Source organism: Heptranchias perlo, chromosome 24, assembly GCF_035084215.1.
Source record: "Heptranchias perlo isolate sHepPer1 chromosome 24, sHepPer1.hap1, whole genome shotgun sequence".
In the NCBI taxonomy this organism is placed as follows: domain Eukaryota; kingdom Metazoa; phylum Chordata; class Chondrichthyes; order Hexanchiformes; family Hexanchidae; genus Heptranchias; species Heptranchias perlo.
In genome coordinates, this window is record NC_090348.1 from 42,971,942 (window position 1) to 42,993,663 (window position 21,722).

Below are 21,722 nucleotides of genomic sequence, written 5' to 3' on the forward strand. Positions count from 1 at the left end.
GAAATTCTTGTCAAAGGATAACATATGGAGTGCTTCCTTTGCCTCCACCTGTGCAGCAGTACATGGATACGATAACTCAAAAATCTGTCAACTATTTAATATTCTTATCTTTTGAAGTCCAAGTGGTGAAAAAGGAAGATCAAAAATGTATTTTTTCACAATTGGACAAAACTGTTAATCAAAGGTGGGTGCTAGGGCACAGGGTGGTCTCCCACAACCTACTTCGAGCAAGATACCCACCAGGACAAAGCAGAGCTGAACATCTGATAAACAATTCGTCTGTCTGTCTTCTTGCAGCCTGGCAATTAATATGAAGTGGCATTATCATTTATATGGGCTTAACAACTCACTATCCAGATGCATATGCCTGGTAGTTATCAACTGTTGTTCGGCAGGCTTTTATGTTTATTCTCTCTTTCCTTATGCATCGACAGAAGGATAGTAGAGAATCTTTGAGTGCAGTGATCGATTTAAAGTGGTTACAATAGTGGCATAACTACAACATATATTGTCAAAAGCAAAACTGTAAAACACTTCAGAAGGATACCGACAGGTTGGCAGATGCAGAGAAGTGTGGAGTAATGCATTTTGGAAGGAAAAAGAAAGACTGAGTATGAATTCAATGGAAAGATGCTGAAAGGTGTGGAGAAAGACCGAGGGATTCAGATATGTTATTCCTTGTAAGTGAGACTGAAGGTCGATAAAACCATTTTTAAAAAAAAGGACTATAAGCATTTGGATTCTATAAATATGGACATATAGCACAGGAGCAAAGAGTATAACAAATTTGTATCAGGTAATGGCTGGACCAGAGTTAGAGTACAGGGTGCAGTTTTGGACTCCGTGATGGAAAGAACATTGAAGGCGTAGAGCATGTATAGCGTTCTGGGTAGGGTGGTATAATGGTTATGATACTGGACTAGCAAAATCTGAGTTCAAGTCCCAAGATGGCAAGTTGTGCAATTGAAATCAATAAATTTGGTAATTTATAAGCCAGCATTATAAAAACACCCAACTGGTTCTCTGTTCTTAAAGGATGGTAATATGTCACCCCTGCCTGGTCTGCCCTACACTTAACTTGAGTTCTCAGGTGGGTAAGATGGGTATAGAGGGATATCGGCCAAGTGCAGGCAATTGGGACTAGCTTAGTGGTATAAACTGGGCGACATGGACATGTTGGGCCGAAGGGCCTGTTTCCATGTTGTAAACTTCTATGATTCTATGTAAGATATCCTGTGGCATTATTCGAAGTAGAGCAGCGAAGTTCTCCCGTGTCCTCACCAATATTTATTTCTCAACACCTAAAACAAATGATCTGGTCATTTATCACATTACTGTTTATAGGACCTTGCTGTGTTCAAATTGGCTGCTGCGTTTCCTACATTACAACAGCGACTACATTTCATTGGTTGTAAAGTGCTTTGGGATGTCGTGAGGTCATGAAATGCACTGTCTGAATACAAATTCTTTCTTTTTCTTTTTGATTGCTCTATCAAAGAGCTGTCATGTACACATTGGGCCAAATGGCCTCTTTTTGTGTTGTAAACTTCTATGCTTATATCGACATTAAAATTAAACAGAACAGATCTCTGATCCATCACAGGACGCCTTCATATAGCACATGAATTTCCTTTAACTTGGGTGAAACACTTTAAGTTTGCAGCAGGTGTGAGAAACGTTGAGATCACCCCAAAGGAAATGGAATAGCATTTAAAGGAGATAAGGAGATTAGATTTGGAAGTGCGGTTTATTATGGGCAAAGTAGAGACCAGGGCATTTGGGAAACCGGTTTTATCTATGGATAAAAGCAAGGCGATGAGCCTTGCCAAAGTAGCTGTTTATTCCTTTGCCAGCAGACTGAGTTGACTTTACTTCCCCCAGTTTTTATCTTATTTCTATTTAAAAGATCTATATGTTTAAACTTGCAAGTTGACATATCACTGTATTTCCCTATCATTTTTCCCCCAAATAAGTCCTTGATGTATTTTTCAATATGTCAGTTTACTGGTTAGAAAAGTTTTAAATGGAGCTTCTAGGCACCCCCATTGACTTATCATTCTGACCTGCCTCATTTGTATCACTCTGTTGACATTGCCAGACAGCTGGGAGGCAAATGACAATCTCTCAGCCTTGCAATGTTCTGTGATAACGCAGAATATTCTTTTTAAACTTGTTACACTAGTTTTAAGAACTGCGCCAATATCTGAGCATAAAATGCATAGTTACTTATCATTGTGCACAGCTGGTACCTTGGTAGCAGAAGTATTGAGTTGTTAGTGAAAAATCTGTTGTCTCTTGAATATGGTTCTGTACCTAAGGTGTCTTTTCAAATGCTATTTTGAGAATGCTTGAGTTTCTGTTTTGAATTACATTCTCTCACTCCACGTATTGGCAAAGGGCCTTAATTGCATCCAATTGTGATTGTAATTTATTACGCAGTGATAATCAAAATGGACTGTCTGGTATAATGGATCATTTTAGGTAGGACTTGGTGCTGGATGAAATCTTAAAACTGCACTACCATTAGCACATTTTTTTGAGTTGGTGTGGCATGGTAACTATGGTGCAAGTTGTTGGAAAGCTTATCAATCAATTTGAGATATTGTACTGTCTCTTTTGCAGACACTTTTTTTGGCAAGCCTGTTCTGATGGCATTTCTATTAATACCTAATGGTAAGTGGGCTTTCGCAAAGAGTGATAATAAAGAAATCATGACCACAAGTAGTAATCCTAGAAATAATGATTAAAAATCTTGGTTCAGACCTGGAGAGAAATACTGTTGGAGAAAAATTCCCCCCAGTATATCTGAATTTTCAGTAAATTCTAACGACAGCATTCGCACAATGCTTTTATTTTATATATTTAATGTACATAAAGCTGTGAACAGCAGTGTAAATGGCCAGATTTACACTAACTGAAATCTCCAGCAATTAATATTAGAACAGCTCAAGAGTACTATTGTAAACAAGGCTTCTGATGGTGGTTTTACACACATCTTATGCAGTTGAAAGCGTTCACCTGTGCACATCTTTTTTCTGTAGAGGTACTGTTGGAGGCAGAATAAATTGTGGGCTTCCATTCTCTGGACCTTCCACTGGGCCCAGAATAGATTGCCAACGTACTCTGAAAGAAGAATGTGGAGTGGTGCTCACTGGCACAGCTTTCTACTTGAGCAGCAGTCTCTCAACATGCTCCTGTCAGTATAAAAACTGCATTCTCCACCAACTCACTCATCGTCTCCCACCCATACCATCCCTCAGTACAGTTCCCACCTCCACAACTCAAATCTGAACGTGTTTGGTGCATGACTAGCCTGGTCATCCACGGCCAGATCTGGCTGGACAATCTCAATCAATACTACGACTCACACCATAAATATCCTACTGCAGTACCATCTTGAAGGGTAAAAAGAATCTCAGATCCTGTTTCGAATCACCGATCTGGCTTCTTTGGTCCCCTTCTCCCACCTTTCCATTCTTGCCTCCAGCGCTAACTGCGAGAAGCTTACATACTTTTTCAGCCCAAAGATCGATACTGTTGTGGCTGCCTTGGCTTTCTCTTCCTCTTCCCTTATGCATATGTAAGAATTCAAGGCGGTGAACTGTTGGAAGGTGGAATTGTAGCTCCATGAACCTTGGGGAAGGGGAGGGAACCTCACAGTTTTGTGTGGAGGGGAGAAGCAGGCAAGGCAAAATCCCAAGTGCGACTGTAATCTGACTTGTATTATAAGATACTGTTTATTATTAAACCCGTTCTATTCCACATAGAATTGTGTTGGATATTTCTTTGGAAGAAGTGCAGAACCCTGCTGTACATGGGTTTTCACACACATTTGTGTTTCCTCCAGACTTGATTTCTCCACTGAGCTACTTGCTGGCCTCCCAAGCTCGAACCTAGACCAACTCCAACTCTGTCGCTTCAGCAGAAAAGACACATGACAGTGTACTACACCACTGTTGAATCCTACGTGCCCATGTACGATGTTAAATGCAATGTGTAGGGCCCAATATGGTGACTGAGCCGAGCAATAATGGTGTGTTTTTCCAATTGAACAAGTTGCACATGTTCTGTCTTGTAAGTGTTTTTACACCCTCTTAAATTTCCATGTTTTTAATATTCTTAGAGTACTTCGAATCATTTTCTCTGACTCTCTTATTTTTCCTTTTGGTTTGCTTGAGCTTTTTTACGTGATGAGTTTTTTTTAATGTTTTCTTTTCTATCTTTGACGCTCTGATTTTTAATTCCACTTGACGTTTTTTTCTTGTCATTTCTCTTGGTTCCTGTGAAATTTCTCTTGACTTTTTTCCACCCATCTCTTGCTTGAATCCTGTCATTTCATTTTTTTTTCTATTGCTAGCAGACTTTCTGTGATGTTGCTCATGGCAAATCAGAAGGTATGGAGGTTCCCCGATCTCCTGTTTATGCTATTTCTCGGGGGTTTCTTGAGATGTGGTAGGGGATCAGGGATCCCCTGCAGAAACTGTACCCCAATTTGACAAGAGGCAATCCAAAAGGATGTCAGACATTGGACAAAGGTATTGTCTTTACTTATGATATCTAATGAATTACGATCTGTTTTGTAACTATCATGATTGGTCAGTTTCTCATTATAGTTAGCCATGAATTTTGTAAATACATGGCCTACAACGTTGAGAGTGAAGAAGAAAGCTATCTCATGTTCCCTGATCCCAAAACTTGTCTCTGATTTGAGTGGAGTAGCCTCTATCTGTGGGTAGAGAGGGCAACTGCAGTCTTACAATCATCTTCAGATGACTCAAGACTTTCAAGATGGACATTGATCAGTTATTTTGGTGAAGCTTTTGAAGGTAGGGAGAGAAGCAGAAAAATGGAGAGGTTTCAGGTGAGAGTTTGAGCGTGGTGCAGAGCTGACTGAATGTCGAGTGATGCAATAATTGCTTTGTAAAGGCAATTTATTTCTCCTTTCTCGCCATTTGCCAACTATTGGCAATAAAATAATTCCTGAAAACAGCAATAAACTATGACTTTTAATGGTAAATGTAAAAGAGTTGGCTCTTCCACAAGAGATCTACAAAAGAACACAACAAACTTTTCTGGTAGGAGTCTTTGCAACACAAATGTGGGTGATTTTGGTATATTCAACAATCAAACCTGCTGCAATTTTTGTTTTCACTATGGGGTGAATTTCTCCTGTGCGGTTTACCCTTTTTGTTTTACTTTTGCGTATGTTTTTGGTAAAATTCTTAATGTAAGTAATTTCACCCTCTATATATTTTACAGTTTTAAGATGGGCTCAGTGGACTCTGACCATCATTGTTTTGGACAACCTTGTGGGATTTCTGTCCCACACGTTGATCCAGCTGCTTCAAGCCTTAAGGTAGGCGACAGAAGGAATTCCTTGTGTGATGCAAAGACGTTTATCAGAAAATTTGGATGCATTTTTTGAAAGCAGCCTTTTTGCAAATTTCTTGAAAAATAAATCGTGACTCCAGATGTTGATCGTAATGGTGATCATTTGCTTTCAAATGAAGAGAAATCATAACTGCTTTAAGAACTTGACATTAGAAACAAAGTGTTTCTTTTAATTTATTTTTTAATACACACCTTAGGGAATTTTCCAATCCTTGCAAAAGGACTGTGTAGAATCTCAATAAACATGCACCTTAATTGGTTTGCCTTGCACTAAATGTCATTGTTATTTTTCTTTTCAGTATCTCATCAATAATCCATCACACTTCTTTTTGCTTTGGAATTTATGACAAGTGTGACCTTTAAAGTTAGTTTAACTGTATGTTGGTGACTGTATTTTAAAAAAAAAATCATTATTTTCACTGCTTGCCTCCTATTTTGACACAACACAACTTATTAATTTTGTGACATCTAATCACAAGTAAATAAAAACTCCTTTAACTCAATAATTAGATAAATCACCAAGTCTCTTCTGACCAACAGGTGGATGAGCAAATCTGGGCACTCACTCCCGCATAGTTAAACAGATTGGCTGCTGATTTCTGATCCCCACTTGGCTCCAAATACCTGGTCCAAGGTCAGATTGGAATTTATGGTGTAGAAAGTTGCAGTCATGAATCTAAACTTTGTGTCCTCTTTTGGTACTCCATTTGATTTACCCGTAATATATCTGTTCAAGTCAATATATATGCTTTAATTGCAGTGAAAGAAGAAAAAAGGACTTGCATTTATATCGTGCTTTTCACTACCTCAGGATGTCCCAAAGCGCTTCACAGCCAATGAAGTACTTCTGAAGTGTGGTCACTGTTGTAATGTAGGAAATGTGGCAGCCAATTTGCACAGAGCAAAGTCCCACAAACAGCAATGTGATAATGACCAGATAATTTTTTTTTAAGTGATGTTGGTTAAGGAATAAATATTGGCTAGGACCCTGGGGAGAACTCCCCTGCTATTCTTTTGATTAGTATCATGGGATCTTTTACGTCCACCCGAGAGGGCAGACGGGGCCTTGGTTTAACGTCGCGTCAGGAAGATGTAACCTTCGACAGTGCAGCACTCCCTCAGTACTGCACTGGAGTGTCAGCCTAGATTTTGTGCTCACATCACTGGATTGATACAATGTTACAGGAGAATTACAATAAAGATTGCAAGTACCAGATATTCTGATGGCACACAGCGAACAAACAGATCGTCTTTGAATATCTTTTGTTACCATTCATGCTGCATGTGCACCATCTCCTAACAACCCATTTGACTCGTGCAAATCTCTTGAGTTTAAAGACATATGATGCAATACTTAATACATTAATGCTGTACTGGTTTTTCCAGCAGTTAACGGGAAGCTTTCGATGTTTGCATTTTTTTTCAGTTGTGCTTGTAAAATCAAGTTGTTAAGGTGATGAATATTGCCAGCACTGTCATTAGCTTAATTTACAGAACATCCTGCTTAAGCCTGGAAATTTTGATAAGACAGGATAGGCTCAAGGTTTCAACGGTGCACATAAATTTTGTCATTGCCAAGATTTCTTAACATCCCTTCAAAGCTCAAGCCTGCTGTCAGATGTTTTTCATCAAACCTCCACATATTGAAATATAGCAACTAATGTTTATCACCTTAAATCAGATGTCTCAACCATTCTGTAATTTATAGTTTGTATGTCTGGAGACTTGACATTCATCACTGTTTTCCTCTTTACTGCTATTTAAATTGCAAAAGAAAGTGTAGAGGAAAAATATGATTTTCCATCTGCTGGGGTGTATTGACATCATAATTCTGTGCTTTTTGTAAATTGGTGCAAAGTAAAGTAACCAGGAAAAGACTTCCATTGACAGCTACAATTTACTGAGACAAGAAACAGTGAATTGTTAATTTCTATCATTGTCCTCTCCCTTTAGTGCAGCAGCTGTTTTCAGGTTGCATTAACCTTTGTTTAGGTGTTCTGATGGTACAGTGCTTTCCTCCTTTGTGGAATCTGTGATATTTCACATGTGTGAGGCATTCCATCAGTGAAAGCAATTCAATTAGTCATTAAAGAACCCTTCCATCCTGTTTCGAAAATGGCACAAATTTTAATATCTAGTTTTAGCTGAGCAGCTTGTTAATGCAATACACTTGCCAATAAGCTACACATGGAATGGAGAACAATTGCCTAAAGTTCGTATTCCAGGCAAGTTGATTAGGAACAATGTTAAGCAAACACACTGGGTGTCGAGCTCCCTTTTACTTTACCGGTCATGCCATGCTCTTGAGCATTCCAAATCTTATATGTCTTTATGATGTTGGCATTATTGTTGTCTTTTTCTAAGGATATACTCTCAATAATTGGGAGTTAAGAGAACAATGCTCATAGATGGAAATATTTCTAACTGATTTTATTTTGAGGCAGGGTCAGCAATTATAGTCTTAAAATCCTTGGCTGTTAGTTTAGACTGTGTCTGGATTAGAATTAAGTGTAATATTTTGTAACTAACCTAAGTTTTTAACCTGAAAAGCTGTTAACATTTTACCCGGCTCTGGGATCTCCCTCCCTGTCCACCTCCGATAAACAATTGAACCTCTTTTTATAAATCGTAAACTTGGAGTTCGCCAATAGTTGGATCAAAAGGCAAATGTACAATGAGGTGGCTGGATACTTGACAGTTGAGACTTAATTTTACAAATCCCTCACATATGAAGCAAACATTGTGCCATCCATAAGCCATGGTTATTGCTTCTATAACATCAGACTGTAAATGAGATGACTGTCATCAAACTAAAGTATTTTGAAAGTGAACACACAGGAAAGGGTGTGTGTACACTTTTGTAGCTTTGGGTGCTTTTTGTGAGCTTTAGGAAAAAATAATGAATTAGATTTTTACCAGACTTGAGTTTTACATTCCATAACAGCAAGTTGTTAATTTGTGTATTTAACCATTTTTAATTCGTGCGTTTACTGATTTTTAAAAAAAAACTTGCACAATTTGAGGGAGGGCTTTGGGGAAAAAAAGACAGACTTGCATTTACATAGCACCTTTCATGACTTCAGGACCTCCCAAAGCGCTTTACAGCCAATGAAGTACTTTCTTTTTTTTCAGTGTAATCACTTCAACTGTTATGCTGTTATGTGGTAGATAATCCTTTTCCTTCTGGGACCAGGGTTCAAATCGACCCTATCCTGAAGGGATGAAAGTCTCGTTTTAAATGGGGGAAAAAAAGATACTGATGAGCAATTGTGCACTTTTAACATGGGGACTGGAGAAATTTTTGAATTGTTGGGCAAGGTTACACTGGATCAAAATTCTGGAACTCCCTACCTAACAGCACTGTGGGAGAACCTTCACCACACAGACTGCAGCGGTTCAAGAAGGCGGCTCACCACACCTTCTCAAGGGCATTTAGGGATGAGCAATAAATGCCGGCCTCGCCAGTGACGCCCACATCCCATGAATGAATGGGGGAAAAAAAGGTCCTTTGGAATCTCTGACTAAGAAGTGAAAATCGAAGTAATTTTGGGGATCACATTCGTTGCCCTTGAGCCATGCTTATTGCTTCAGTAATGTTGGACTGTAAGTGTAATGATTATATAATCAAACTAACATATTTGTAGACCCACATTTTTATGGGTAGCTAGCTGCTTTTATGCTGCTGGTCACAGAGCCACCGAAGTGTACTGCTCTCCCACATTTGCATTGGAGTTGTACAAATGCGCAGACTGCCTGTGATAGTTTGGCGATTGCACATGTGTGAAGTCTATCATTGTCAACAAGTAGTGACTTCATGATGCCCAAACTTTCAAAGTAATGTTTAAGATTACACTTCCAGGAATTGCATTGAAACAGTGTGTTTACTGCACCAGATAGACTCATGGCAGCATGAAAGATCCAGTAAAAACCATGAATTCCTGGCCACTGATGTGAAATAATCCAATGAGTTTATCTTGCTAACTGCATGAGACCCGAGCAATAAGGAACATTATAAAAGGCATTTATGTGAACATGAGAGATTTTTTATACTATGGAGTGTAGCTGATAGAATGAAATCAGTACATCTGCAGTCAGTTGCACTTGTATGGAGTAGAAGCACCTTTAACCTGATTCCCAAAAAACCCAAATAAAATGTTTTTTTTATTCGTTCATGGGATGTGGGCGTCGCTGGCGAGGCCGGCATTTATTGGCCATCCCTAATTGCCCTTGAGAAGGTGAGCCGCCGCCTTGAACCGCTGCAGTCCGTGTGGTGCCGGTTCTCCCACGGTGCTGTTAGGATGGGAGTTCCAGGATTTTGACCCAGTGACGATGAAGAAACGGCAATATATTTCCAAGTCTGGATGGTGTGTGACTTGGAGGGGAACGTGCAGGTGGTGTTGTTCCCATGTGCCTGCTGCTCTTGTCCTTCTCGGTGGTAGAGGCCGCGGGTTTGGGAGGTGCTGTCGAAGAAGCCTTGGCGAGTTGCTGCAGTTCATCCTGTGGATGGTACACACTGCAGCCACAGTGCGCCGGTGGCGAAGGGAGTGAATGTTTAGGGTAGTGGATGGGGTGCCAATCAAGCGGGCTGCTTTATCTTGGATGGTGTCGAGCTTCTTGAGTGTTGTTGGAGCTGCACTCATCCAGGCAAGTGGAGAGTATTCCATCACACTCCTGACTTGTGCCTTGTAGATGGTGGAAAGGCTTTGGGGAGTCAGGAGGTGAGTCACTCGCCGCAGAATACCCAGCCTCTGACCTGCTCTCGTAGCCACAGTATTTATATGGCTGGTCCAGTTAAGTTTCTGGTCAATGGTGACCCCCAGGATGTTGATGGTGGGGGATTTGGCGATGGTAATGCCGTTGAATGTCAAGGGGAGGTGGTTGGACTCTCTCCTGTTGGAGATGGTCATTGCCTGGCACTTATCTGGCGCGACTGTTACTTGCCACTTATGAACCCAAGCCTGGATGTTGTCCAGGTCTTGCTGCATGCGGGCTCGGACTGCTTCATTATTTGAGGGGTTGCGAATGGAACTGAACACTGTGCAATCATCAGCGAACATCCCCATTTCTGACCTTATGATGGAGGGAAGGTCATTGATGAAGCAGCTGAAGATGGTTGGGCCTAGGACACTGCCCTGAGGAACTCCTGCAGCAATGTTCTGGGGCTGAGATGATTGGCCTCCAACAACCACTATCATCTTCCTTTGTGCTAGGTATGACTCCAGCCACTGGAGAGTTTTCCCCCTGATTCCCATTGACTTCAATTTTACTAGGGCTCCTTGGTGCCACACTCGGTCAAATGCTGCCTTGATGTCAAGGGCAGTCACTCTCACCTCACCAAATGAGGAATGTTTTCCACTGTTCAATCAATTGGACTTTGGGGTGTGCTTGAACCTTCGCATTCAATTCCTTGGTTTAATTTTCTATCTCCATTTCATTTGGTATAAATAATGGGATTGTACCAAAGCAGGTCTTGTAATTGTAACACATTCTGGTCACATTTGATGAGCTACTCCGGAGAACATCACAGGGGAGCTCAAACCCGTCATCACTCTGTGCTCTGTTTTGACCCTTCGGTTTATTTTTGTCTGCTCAGAAGATGGGTTCCATTTGACCACTGAAATTTTCAGGCCTATACTTATTAATCAAATAGCATTTTGTATGGAAATTTGATTACTTGCACAAAAGTTCATGGTTTCCTGTTGAACCAATTAAGCATATGTGACTGTCTCAGTAGTCATTGCCATTTAATTAAATGTAGGGTCACGGGTTTTACAACATATCAGCAAGCTGTCATTAACCATAAAAGGCACTGACTGCAAAGCAATAGTCAGGTGATTGGGAGTGCAGCACTTGGTCAAAGAATATGAAAGACGATTTACAAAAGTTTTCGTTCCGGCCTTGTCCCAAAATGCATTCTCTCTAAAACTTGATCTTAGAGTCGGGTCGCTTTGGAGCTTCTCTTATTGAGCTAATGCCTTGAAATCACATTGCCTGGTTTTGTACTGAGCCATGCAGATGAGGACGGCCTCAGATTTGATCCCAAATTTGTAGGGGTTGGCGGATCTCAGCTGGAGGATAATGGGCACTGCAGTGTGTCACCCTCATTGGCCAAGATTTCTGCTCATCATTATTGGCCCGTTCTGAAAATTGCGTGTGTGTCAACATTGAGTGATGACTAGATTCAGCTCACCTGTGATGCCTTTTGTGGTTGAATAGCTTACACATATTCAAAGATGAAAGATAACAGCTTGGGTAAGGTGCCAGAGGGTTACCAGCAGCCATGAAACCACAACACGAGTCTCTGCCTTTAGGAGATGAGATAAAATTACAGGGAAAAGTATTTGGATCTTTGCATGAAGAAATAAGTTGTTCCCTTTCATTTGCAGTAGCTACATTTCTCCCAAATGGTGCTAGACCAAGATATACACGCTGAATGGTAGCATCAGTCACTATTGTGACTAACAGGCATCAAAGTGATGTTCATATTCAGGTTCGAGCAGAGTAAATACCTATTTGTATTGTTTCCTTCATATCCATAGCTGGAGCTTCGCTAGTATACATAGCTGGTTATTGTGGTTATGAATAGGGGTTGCTCTGGGTAATGAATTTCAAGCTTATTACTTAGTGTATTCATATGGTGCAGGAACTTGTCAGAGTGATGCTCAAAATTCCTGGAGGACGTTTTGTTCTTTTCTGACTATCTTGTTGATATCTTCAATTTGATTAGCACAGATACATACCAAACCATATGCTGTATTGGTAATTAATATGCTACAAAATGTAATAAATCCACAGAACAAAGTGCTTATATATTCCTGCAATCTGCATTTCTCTCTGACTTAATTAGGATTCAGAATGGGTATGGAGAGACACCAACTTTTGCAGTGCTAATGGTTGTAAAATTATATGGTAGCATATTGTACAGCGCAGGAGGATTTCACATCCACGTTTCACTGCTAAAACGTTGACCCTCATTATAACTAAAAAGAAACATGATCACTGTGGCTGTGACATTGCACCATGAAACTGAGAAGGGAATTATTTTTGCTTTGTTTTTTAAAAAAAACTCTTGATTTCTAACCCACTCAATTGGGAAAGGCATAATTTTAACCAAAGCAAAACACTTCCAGAGAGGTAGGGGGCAGCTGCCTAGGAGGCATATTTGAAATTGGAAGTGTACTGCATGGGAAATCATGGGCACTGACACAAGTTTCGTCATTCCATGATGTAATTCGTGTTGCAAGCATTTGTACAAGTGGCCTTTAAGCAAGACATGGTTCAAGATTGTCCCTCAGTAAAAAGTTAATGAATGTCACTGATATCGATCGTGAACATTGCTGCCATTTTCTTGAGGGCTTCCACATTTCATGTCATTGCACCCCTTTCCCTCCCCAAAACTCTTTTCAGTAATCTCATGCATGGTGTTGTCAGTGTACAATTGGCAAAAGAGTAAGTACTGATCAGCACTGAACATCACCAAGAACAATCATATATTGTCACATTATGTAGAAAATGGAGGGAAAAAAACCTAGACAGTTATGGCATGCATGTCTACCCTTCAGTGCAACATAAGGGGTGTGTATGTTTGTGTCTTTATGCTTGGTAGAAGCTGCCTCTGTGCAGGGACGTACAAGACTGAGACTATAAATGACAGAAGTGATGACGTGTTGCAGAAGGGTATGTTGTAAAGTTAACATAATATGCCTGTTTTTTATAATGCTTAACGTTTTGTTCTTACAGATGCTGTTGACAGAATACTTAGATGTGAAGAACACTCGTACTGCCTCCGAACCTTCATCACAGCTCAGCTATGCCAGCTCTGGGAGTGATTTTGCAGCATTCTTTGCTAAAAAGAGACCTCAGAGACCGAAAATGTCTCTCTTTAAGTAAGAATCATATATCCCATTTTTTTTTGCTTGTTATATTTTGGAAGAGAAATGGTTATGTCATCTTCGTACTGTTTTAGTTTCAAACGGAAAAACTATTTGGTCCCTTTTCCTTCAGTACATATGAGCTTTCTGCAACATTTTGAAGTTTGTTGTTTTTATGTGCTAGTGTGGGGAATAATGAGTTGGGCCAACTAAATCCTTGGAAGCTGTCCTCCATTTGGCAAAGATGGGAGCAGCATCAATGATGGCCACAGAGGAGCCTGTAACCCATTATGTTCCTCCTAATTAGAAGAGGTTATTATGGGGAAGAGGAAGGCAGTAATCGTGGGAAGAAAGCTGATTAAAAATGGGTTATCAAATACTTTTTTTTAGCTTGCATATTTTTAACCTTTTTACAAGTGTTAACCTACTCAAGGGTTGGAATGAAAAGGCTAGCTGAACGCATTCTGATCTATCAGTTTAGCTGCCATATGCTCATTTCACAGAGTTGCATTTTATCTCTGGAAATAATGATGCTGAAATCTTACCATTGCATGGGGCTTTGTTGATGTGGGTAGTGTTAGCATTCTGCATAGAACAAAAGGCAGAAGAGCCTACGAAATTGTTTCTTGATGGGAAAACTTCAGGTTAAAAACAACAGTAAGCAGAGATTAGCAATGGAACTGTACCATGTATCTTCATATTACGCCATTGCTTGTCTGGCACCACTAGAGAAAATTCGAGCAACTTTCCTCCTGCTGGAGTCACCTTGTGGACCAACATGCCGAGGGTTCCTTTCACTACCATCAATAAGGTAGCAACTTGGAGTAGTTCTGATGAGAGGTCATCGACCTGAAACTTTCACTTGTTTCTCACTCACATCGCTGCCGGACCTGCTGAGTGTTTCCATGCTTATGGACTAAGGAAATGACAAGCTAAATATAATTTAAAGCCTAACAGTTTGATTGCATTCTGAAACCTAGCACAGCAAGTGCAGATTGTGTTAATGGATTCAAAAGTGAGTTGAAGAGATTCCTGAATCAGCAAGGAGCAGAGTGAAATTAACCTGGTACAGGGGTGAGAGAGGTGTGCAAAATGGCCAGTACATGTCCTGAGATGAGGGGCTGAATGTTGATTGTGGGAAGAAGCAAAATCTCTTCAGTATGGAAGATTTTCTCTTTGGGATTGATGCACAAATCATCTCGCTGGAGGCTTGATACGGCAGTGCTGTTTTAGATGAATTTTCTATTAGCAAGGGAGCCATAAAAATTGCATATTGTAACTAGTGAGTATTATAGCAAGGGAATTATGCATAAAAATCGTTTTGAAAGGGCCCTTGGGTGATGGTATAAGCAACTGTTATTGTTGAGTTGATGCCTAAAACAATCTTCCAGGTTTCTGAAAGCTCATGTGTGTAATGAAAATATTATTTTTGTCACTTCCATGTGATCTATCAAACCAAAATCGGATTATCAAGTTATTAACAGTGACAACATGATATTTTACAGACTACGGATAAGATTTTCAAGAACAAAGTAATCCTTTTTGAGATGCATAAAACCTAAATGAGTTAGAAAAAAAAATGCAAATACTGGAAATCTGAAATAAAAACCAAAACTGCTGGAAACGCACAACAGTCCTGTCAACATCCAAAAAGAGGAAAAACAGTTTAATGTTTTGGGTAGAGACCCTTTGTCCTTTCCAGCATTTCCTGGTGTTTTGCTAGACATGTAATGAGAGTTGACAGAATAAATGTGTTGTGGACATTTGTACACTGGCCCGTGCTGGAACAACATGCTCTCATCCCCAAACTGAATTCCCTATTTCATGAGGCAGTCTTATGGGTTTGGGTGAAGAACAATTTTTTCATTTTCAGTTGCTTTAACATAGTTACTACCCATTAGGATATTTGGCTTTAGAGGTTTACAGCGCGGAAGGAGGCTATTTGGCCCGCCATGTCTGTGCCGGCTCTTCGCTATGGGTTGGCATCAGCCAGCGTCCAAATCATCACTGGCAGATCTTGTCTACCACATGGTTTATCTGGCTGTTTGCTAGAGCAATTCAAAATTAATCCCAATGTCCTACTCTCTCCCTTTATCTTCCTCTGCTTCCAATATTTATCTGCTTTTCTCTTAAAAGATGCAGTGGTCTCTGCTTCAGCTGCTTTCCTGTGGCAAAGCATTCCACGCTCCAATAATTCTTTTTCTGCTAACCTCTCATCACTTTTGAATTGATGAAAAAGACATACTCTGTCCCAAGTCACACTAAAACCCTTCATAGGTTGTAAAACTTTAAGTCTTTTCTTAGCCTTCTCTGCTCTTATGAAAATAGTCTCAATATCTCAAGTCTCTTCTCATACCTAGTGTTTTTACCATATAAAATGATGCAAGTTCCATAATATAAACATGTTGAAGTGCAAACTGTCTGTTTTAAATGCATATTAATACTGATTACTTAACATAAATTCAAAGGAAGTAAACTTGTAATATGTACAGAATGTCCTTCAACAAGGTTTGTGTGCATTTGTAGGTTTGAGTCGTCTTCACATGCTATCAGTATGAGTGCATACCTGCGTGAGCAAAGGCGGGAGCTGTACAGCAAGAGTGGAGAACTACAAGGTAAAGTAAATTCATTAGACCGTGTACACTTGATACATGCTGATAAGGGGTCGGCCATTTAGAACCGAGATGAGGAAAAATTTCTTCACTCGGGGTTGTGAATCATTGGAATTCTCTACAATAGAGGGCTGTGGATGCTCAGTCCTTGAGTATATTCAAGACTGAGATCGATAGATTTTTGGACACTAAGGGAATCAAGGGATATGAGGATAGGGCAGGAAAGTGGAGTTGAGGTAGATCATCAGCCATGAGGGGCCATATGGCCTACTCCTGCTCTTGTTTCTTAGGTTCTCATGCTGAACTGTCGGCTGAGAGTTCTAAAAAGGAGCAATGGTGTGAACCCAAACCTTTTTTGTTTTGTAATAGGCTTGAGGATTGTCAGTAAACCCTCTGTTATGAAATAAAAGGATTTGCTATGAAAGAGAAAACTGAACTTCCTGAAGGCAGCTGTGGTAGTGTGGGAGTTCCATTTGAGTTTGAAGAGATAGTGAACCCACAAAATTAGATAGATAGATCTAGTGAGGGTGAAACCATCAAAGCTGTGAGATGGTATTGTTGGTTTGACTTGCAAGTGACATGAAGAATCTTTGTCTGGAGCATTGAAAGAAACTAGTTTTTCATTGTCTCACACAAGGACAAGGAGCAATCAAGATGTAGTGATTCAGTCACTTCACTGAGAGAGGACTAGAGGTTGTGAGCTCTGAGGGCCCCTAATCTGAAGGAAGTGGAATCACCAGCAGAAGAGTGGATCGTGTTCAATGATGAATGGAGAAGGTCACTGATGTGAAAGAGAGAGTGGGAGAGAAGACAGAGTTCGAGGGAACCTGTGAATCATTGGAATAAGAGTTAGAGGATAAAACATAAACCAGGACAGATAGTGATTTGAGAGGATCATCCCTTAACATAGCTTTAGTGAGAGGTTATATGACTATTTTAGAAGCGTACAGTGACTGACTCTGTTGATTGCTTTGAGGTGTGCAGGGCAACAACAGATAATATACCAAAGTGTTCAAGAGCAGAGTTCCAGAGGTGCATAACATAGTGCCATGGGATCTCTTACATGCATCTGGGAGGGCAGATGGGGCCTTGGTTTAATGTTTTGTCCAAAAGTCAGGACCTCCAACTGTGCTGCTCTCCCGCAGCGCTGCACTGAAGTGTCAGCTTCGATTAGTGCTCAAGTCTCTGGAATGGGACTTCAACCCACAACTTAGATTCAGAAACAAATGCGCTACAACTGAGCCATGGCTGATAGCAAGTATATACACACTTAACATTAGTTCTACATATTGCATAAAACTGCATTTATCCGCATTAAATGTCATCTACCAGACGTGGGTCCATTCACACAACAAATCTAGATCTGATTGTAGTCGTTTTTTCTTATCCAAGATTCTAACACTTGCACAAACCTGTTACATCCACAAACTTAAGGACAGTTCCCCCAATGCCTTTATTCAGATTGTTAATTTCGATAGCGAAGGGAAATGATCCTAACACTGATCCCTGTGGGACTCCACCCACAATCACCACCATTAATAACAATCCTCTGCATCTGAGAATGCAACTCGTTCCTTATACTACCCAGAACCCATATAGTCGAGTTGCCCAATTGACTCGATTCAAGTCCTCTGCCATCTTTGCAAATCTAGCCCTCTTTAAATCCAGAACTAGCATTAAATTCTTGGCAAGTTTGGTTTGACTGATCAAGTTGAATCTCATAGTATTGTGGTCACTGTTGCCCAGTTGTCCCCCCACATGGAGGACTCGTAGCACATTGACTGCTAAAATCAAACTGAAGTACCCAATAATCCCTAGATTCCAACATTTAATAGTTTCTCACCATTTTAAAAAGTATTCTGTTTTTCTATTCTTCCTTCCAAAGTGAATAACCTCACATTTCCCCCACATCATACTCCATTCGCCACCTTCTTGCCCACTCACTTAACCTGTCTATATCCCGTTGCAGTCTCTTTGTGTTCTCCTCACAGCTTACTTTCCCACCTAGCTTTGTATCATCAGCAAACTTGGATACATTACACTTGGTCCCTTCATCTCAGTCACTAATACAGATTGGAAATTGCTGAGGCCCAAGCACTGATCCTGTGGCAGCCCACTTGTTACAGCCTGCAAACCTAAGAATGACCCGTTTATTCTTCAGTGTTTTCTGTCCGTTAACCAATCCTCTATCCATGCTAATATATTACTCCAAACCCAATGAGCCCTTATCTTGTGTAACAATCTTTTGTGTGGCACCTTATCGAAAGCCTTTTGAAAATCCAAATATGTTACATCTACTGGTTCCTCTTTATCTACCTTGCTAGTTGCATCCTCAAAAAAAAACTCCAGTGGATTTGTCAAACACAATTTCCCCTTCATTAAACTATGTTGACTCTGCCTAATCATATTATGATGTCCTAAGTGCCCTTTTAATAGATAATAGATTCATGCATTATCCCGACTACTGATGTCAAGCTAGCCTGTAGTTTCCTGTTTTCTCTCTTTTCCACCCCCACTTTCTTGAACAGCAAGGAGTAGTCGAAGCGACTAGCCTAGATGCATTCAAGGGGAAGCTAGATAAACACATGAGGGATAAAGGAATAGAAGGATATGTTGATGGGGTTAGATGAAGAAGGGTGGGAAGAGGTTCATGTGCAGCATAAACACCAGCATGGACCTGTTGGGCCGAATGGCCTGTACATTCTATGTAATTCTGATACTGTTTGAATGAAGACCGACCACTGCCTCCCTCGATGGAGATCCATGAAGTTGAAGTGAATTGGCTCCTGTTGTGTGTTTGATTCCCGTTCAATTGATAAGTTGATTGCATAGTGATGTCCCTGCTTTGTTGGCTTAAAGGGTAGCCACCAATTCCAGTGCACAAGGCTTTTTACACTACGATGTCTGCATGTTGGTTGAAAATTTTAATTTATTTCTGGCCTAAGATTGTCTTTAGGATTTTGAGACAGCACATGATGTGTAAGTGATGCAACTTGGAGGGGAGTGGGGGGGGAATAATTTTGGACAAATCTACATTTACAAACATGCGATTACCAGGAAATAATTTAATACTTGAAGATCATGGGGGAGGATGGAAGTCTAATTTCTTACCCTAAATACTTATTTACTGTGTGTTTTGGATGAATTCTGATTCATATGTGCATATGATTTAAATTTTTAAAAGTATTGTCATTTCTTGAGTATTAAAAATGCCATATTAATATAAAGTTTGCAGCTCTTGCAGATTCCTAAAACTAATTTTTTAAATAGATTTTTAAATTAATTTTGTTGTTTGGTTTATATTAGTTATTTCACAGAGATAAGTTACCTTTTGTTTTCATTGAATATTAAAAAGTACCTCACACTTTTGGCCTCCAATAAATGAGCATTTAATATTATGAAATCTTTATGTAAAATAAACAGAAACTGTTCTTGGCTATGTACCAAATAGTACGACTGCATTATATTCTTGATGTTTGGGAATATTTTGACATGGAAAAAGCACCAACACATTGGATGTTATAAACTGGATAATACTTGCAAACCTGGCTTTTCGGTGTAAAATGGATTGTGACAATTGATGAGCATCATTTGCAACTCACCAAATTCGGGAATGTTATCCCATAGTTTGTTCTTTTCTGAATATCCTTTTCATCTTGCCATTTTAAAAAGTGCATGTAGTTTCCCAAATATGGTTTCACCAAGGCCAGATATAATTTTAGAATGGCTTCTTGAAATTTATGATTTAACTCTAGCTTTTCATCCCAAAATTCTGTTTGTTTACTTAAATAACTGAGCACCATATCAACAGTTTTTGTGACCTATCCACCAAAACCTCAGACCTTTTTCTTGCTGTGACACTGCAAGCACTCAGAAAACTTTGCTTCCAAATGAAGTAGTTTTTTTTAAAGAAATGTGTAGTGCATACTGTTAATGAAAATGAGATTAAGACATGTAATTATTTAAAGCGGCCACACCTGTACATAGTGTTATTTATTATAAGTGATAACAGGACAATAATTGCAGTGTTGGGTGGTTTTGAAATGTTACTTTTTGTTACCAACTGTAACTCCAGATCTGACCCGGAATTCAGAACTCACTTGACATCTCCTGCACAGTTCTGCTAGACTTGCTCATAACTGGCCTTTAACAAGGACAAACAAGTCCTTAAGGAGCAATTTTGCTTCCCCCACGAAGACTCAGTTGCAGTGCAAATGGATTAAAAAAAAATCCTTTACCACTCTCTATAAATGTACATCTACATAAATATAAGTCTGTGTCACTCATGTGCTGCTGTTTTCAACGCAAAGCTTGAAGTGTGCTAAACAGCATAATATACCAGGCAGTTCAGGTGATGTTTTAACCATGGAGTAAAGTTGAAAGAATGTGTGACATAAGTATGCATAGATGGAATTCAATTAGCACAAGGAGACTTAGAAAGTAGATACAACACTTCAAATGTCCAGACAGTGTGACGTACCAACTTAACAAATGAATAAAATGCAAAGATATATATATATATATATATATATAGCCTGAAAAGTAGAATATATCTATAGAGGTTATGCTAAGGCTTCACAAGGCACTGGTCATCTTGACACCCAGAATTCTGTGTTCAATTTTCGTCATCACCACACAAAAAAAGTATATATGCATTGGTAAGGTTACAGAAAATAGCAACAAGATTAACCAAGTGCAAAGGGGTTGAGCTTTGAGGAAAGATTTTTCCATTATGTAAACTTCAAACTTGCCTAATGTTTCCTCAAAGCTCATCCTCTACACTTGGATCAGTCTTGTTTTTCTTTTCTGTAACCTTGCAAATGCATGTGTACCTTCTGCAGGCATGTTCTACCTCAGCATTCTATTCATTTGTATAGATAAAGTAATCTCAAGAATACATTTTCAAATTAAACCAGAAATGTAAGAGCACTGGATATGTAGGGACATTAATGAAAATTAAGTTTATAGAAGGTATATCGAAAAATATTGTTTGCGCACTCATAATGAATACTGAGGATACACCTGTGTGTTTGTGCAGTATATTTGAACAGAACTCCGAGCACAATGGAATAGCAAGATCCATGTTCAGTTCTTTTCCTCTGCTGAGTAGGGTGATAAATGGTTGAAATAACCTTCCAGGCAAATTAATAGAAGCAGAAATACTGGGGACTTTCAAAATATAGCTGGACACTAAAATGGTAGAATTGAGCATAAAGGATGCACTTTGATGGGCTGAATGGCCTTTTCTCATTCCCAGAATGATGAGGTGATGTCAGATGATGAATATGCTTCAACTTGTGCCCTTCACACAATCTGTGTTTGTGGATAAAAAGAATTTAGGGTCAAGTTTTCAGTGCTTCTTAAGTTTCTGCCAATAGTTGTCTTATATCCTGTCTGACATCATTCCTAGTGTTTTCTTCCGATTTGCCTTTGGAAATGGATATTGACAGAGCTTCAAGGAAGACCCCTATAAATTATTTTTTAAAAAAATATGTTTTAAACTAGTTCAAGATGAGTGAAGAACTGTACAAGTAGGAATCTATCAGTGGCAGTATTTAGTTATTGAGTTAATGTTCTCTGACAAACACCAATGACTATGATATGTTGCAGCATTATTGAACCATGTGATTCATCCTGAAGTGATCTGGAGGTACATTTTCCTGAATGCATGTCATTAATGTAATAAATGCTGAGGATACCCCCATGTGTTTGTACAGTACATTGGAACATAATTCATGGCACAATGGAATAGCAAGATGTGGGTTCAATTCCCTTCCTCTGCTGAGTTCCCAATCTCTGCTGAACTGTTATAAATCAACATTAGGTGGAGGCTAGATAGTCTTCTGTC

The 21,722-nt window shown here is 39.6% G+C and overlaps 1 protein-coding gene across 1 annotated transcript in view; it reads left to right on the plus strand.

The window, feature by feature from the left end:
• Nucleotides 1-21,722, plus strand: part of exoc4 (exocyst complex component 4) — a 394,720-nt gene that overhangs the window by 69,844 nt on the left and 303,154 nt on the right. The window contains 2 exon segments of the mRNA XM_068005175.1: nt 13,132-13,277; nt 15,789-15,877. Of these exon segments, the coding sequence (XP_067861276.1) occupies nt 13,132-13,277; nt 15,789-15,877 (235 nt within the window).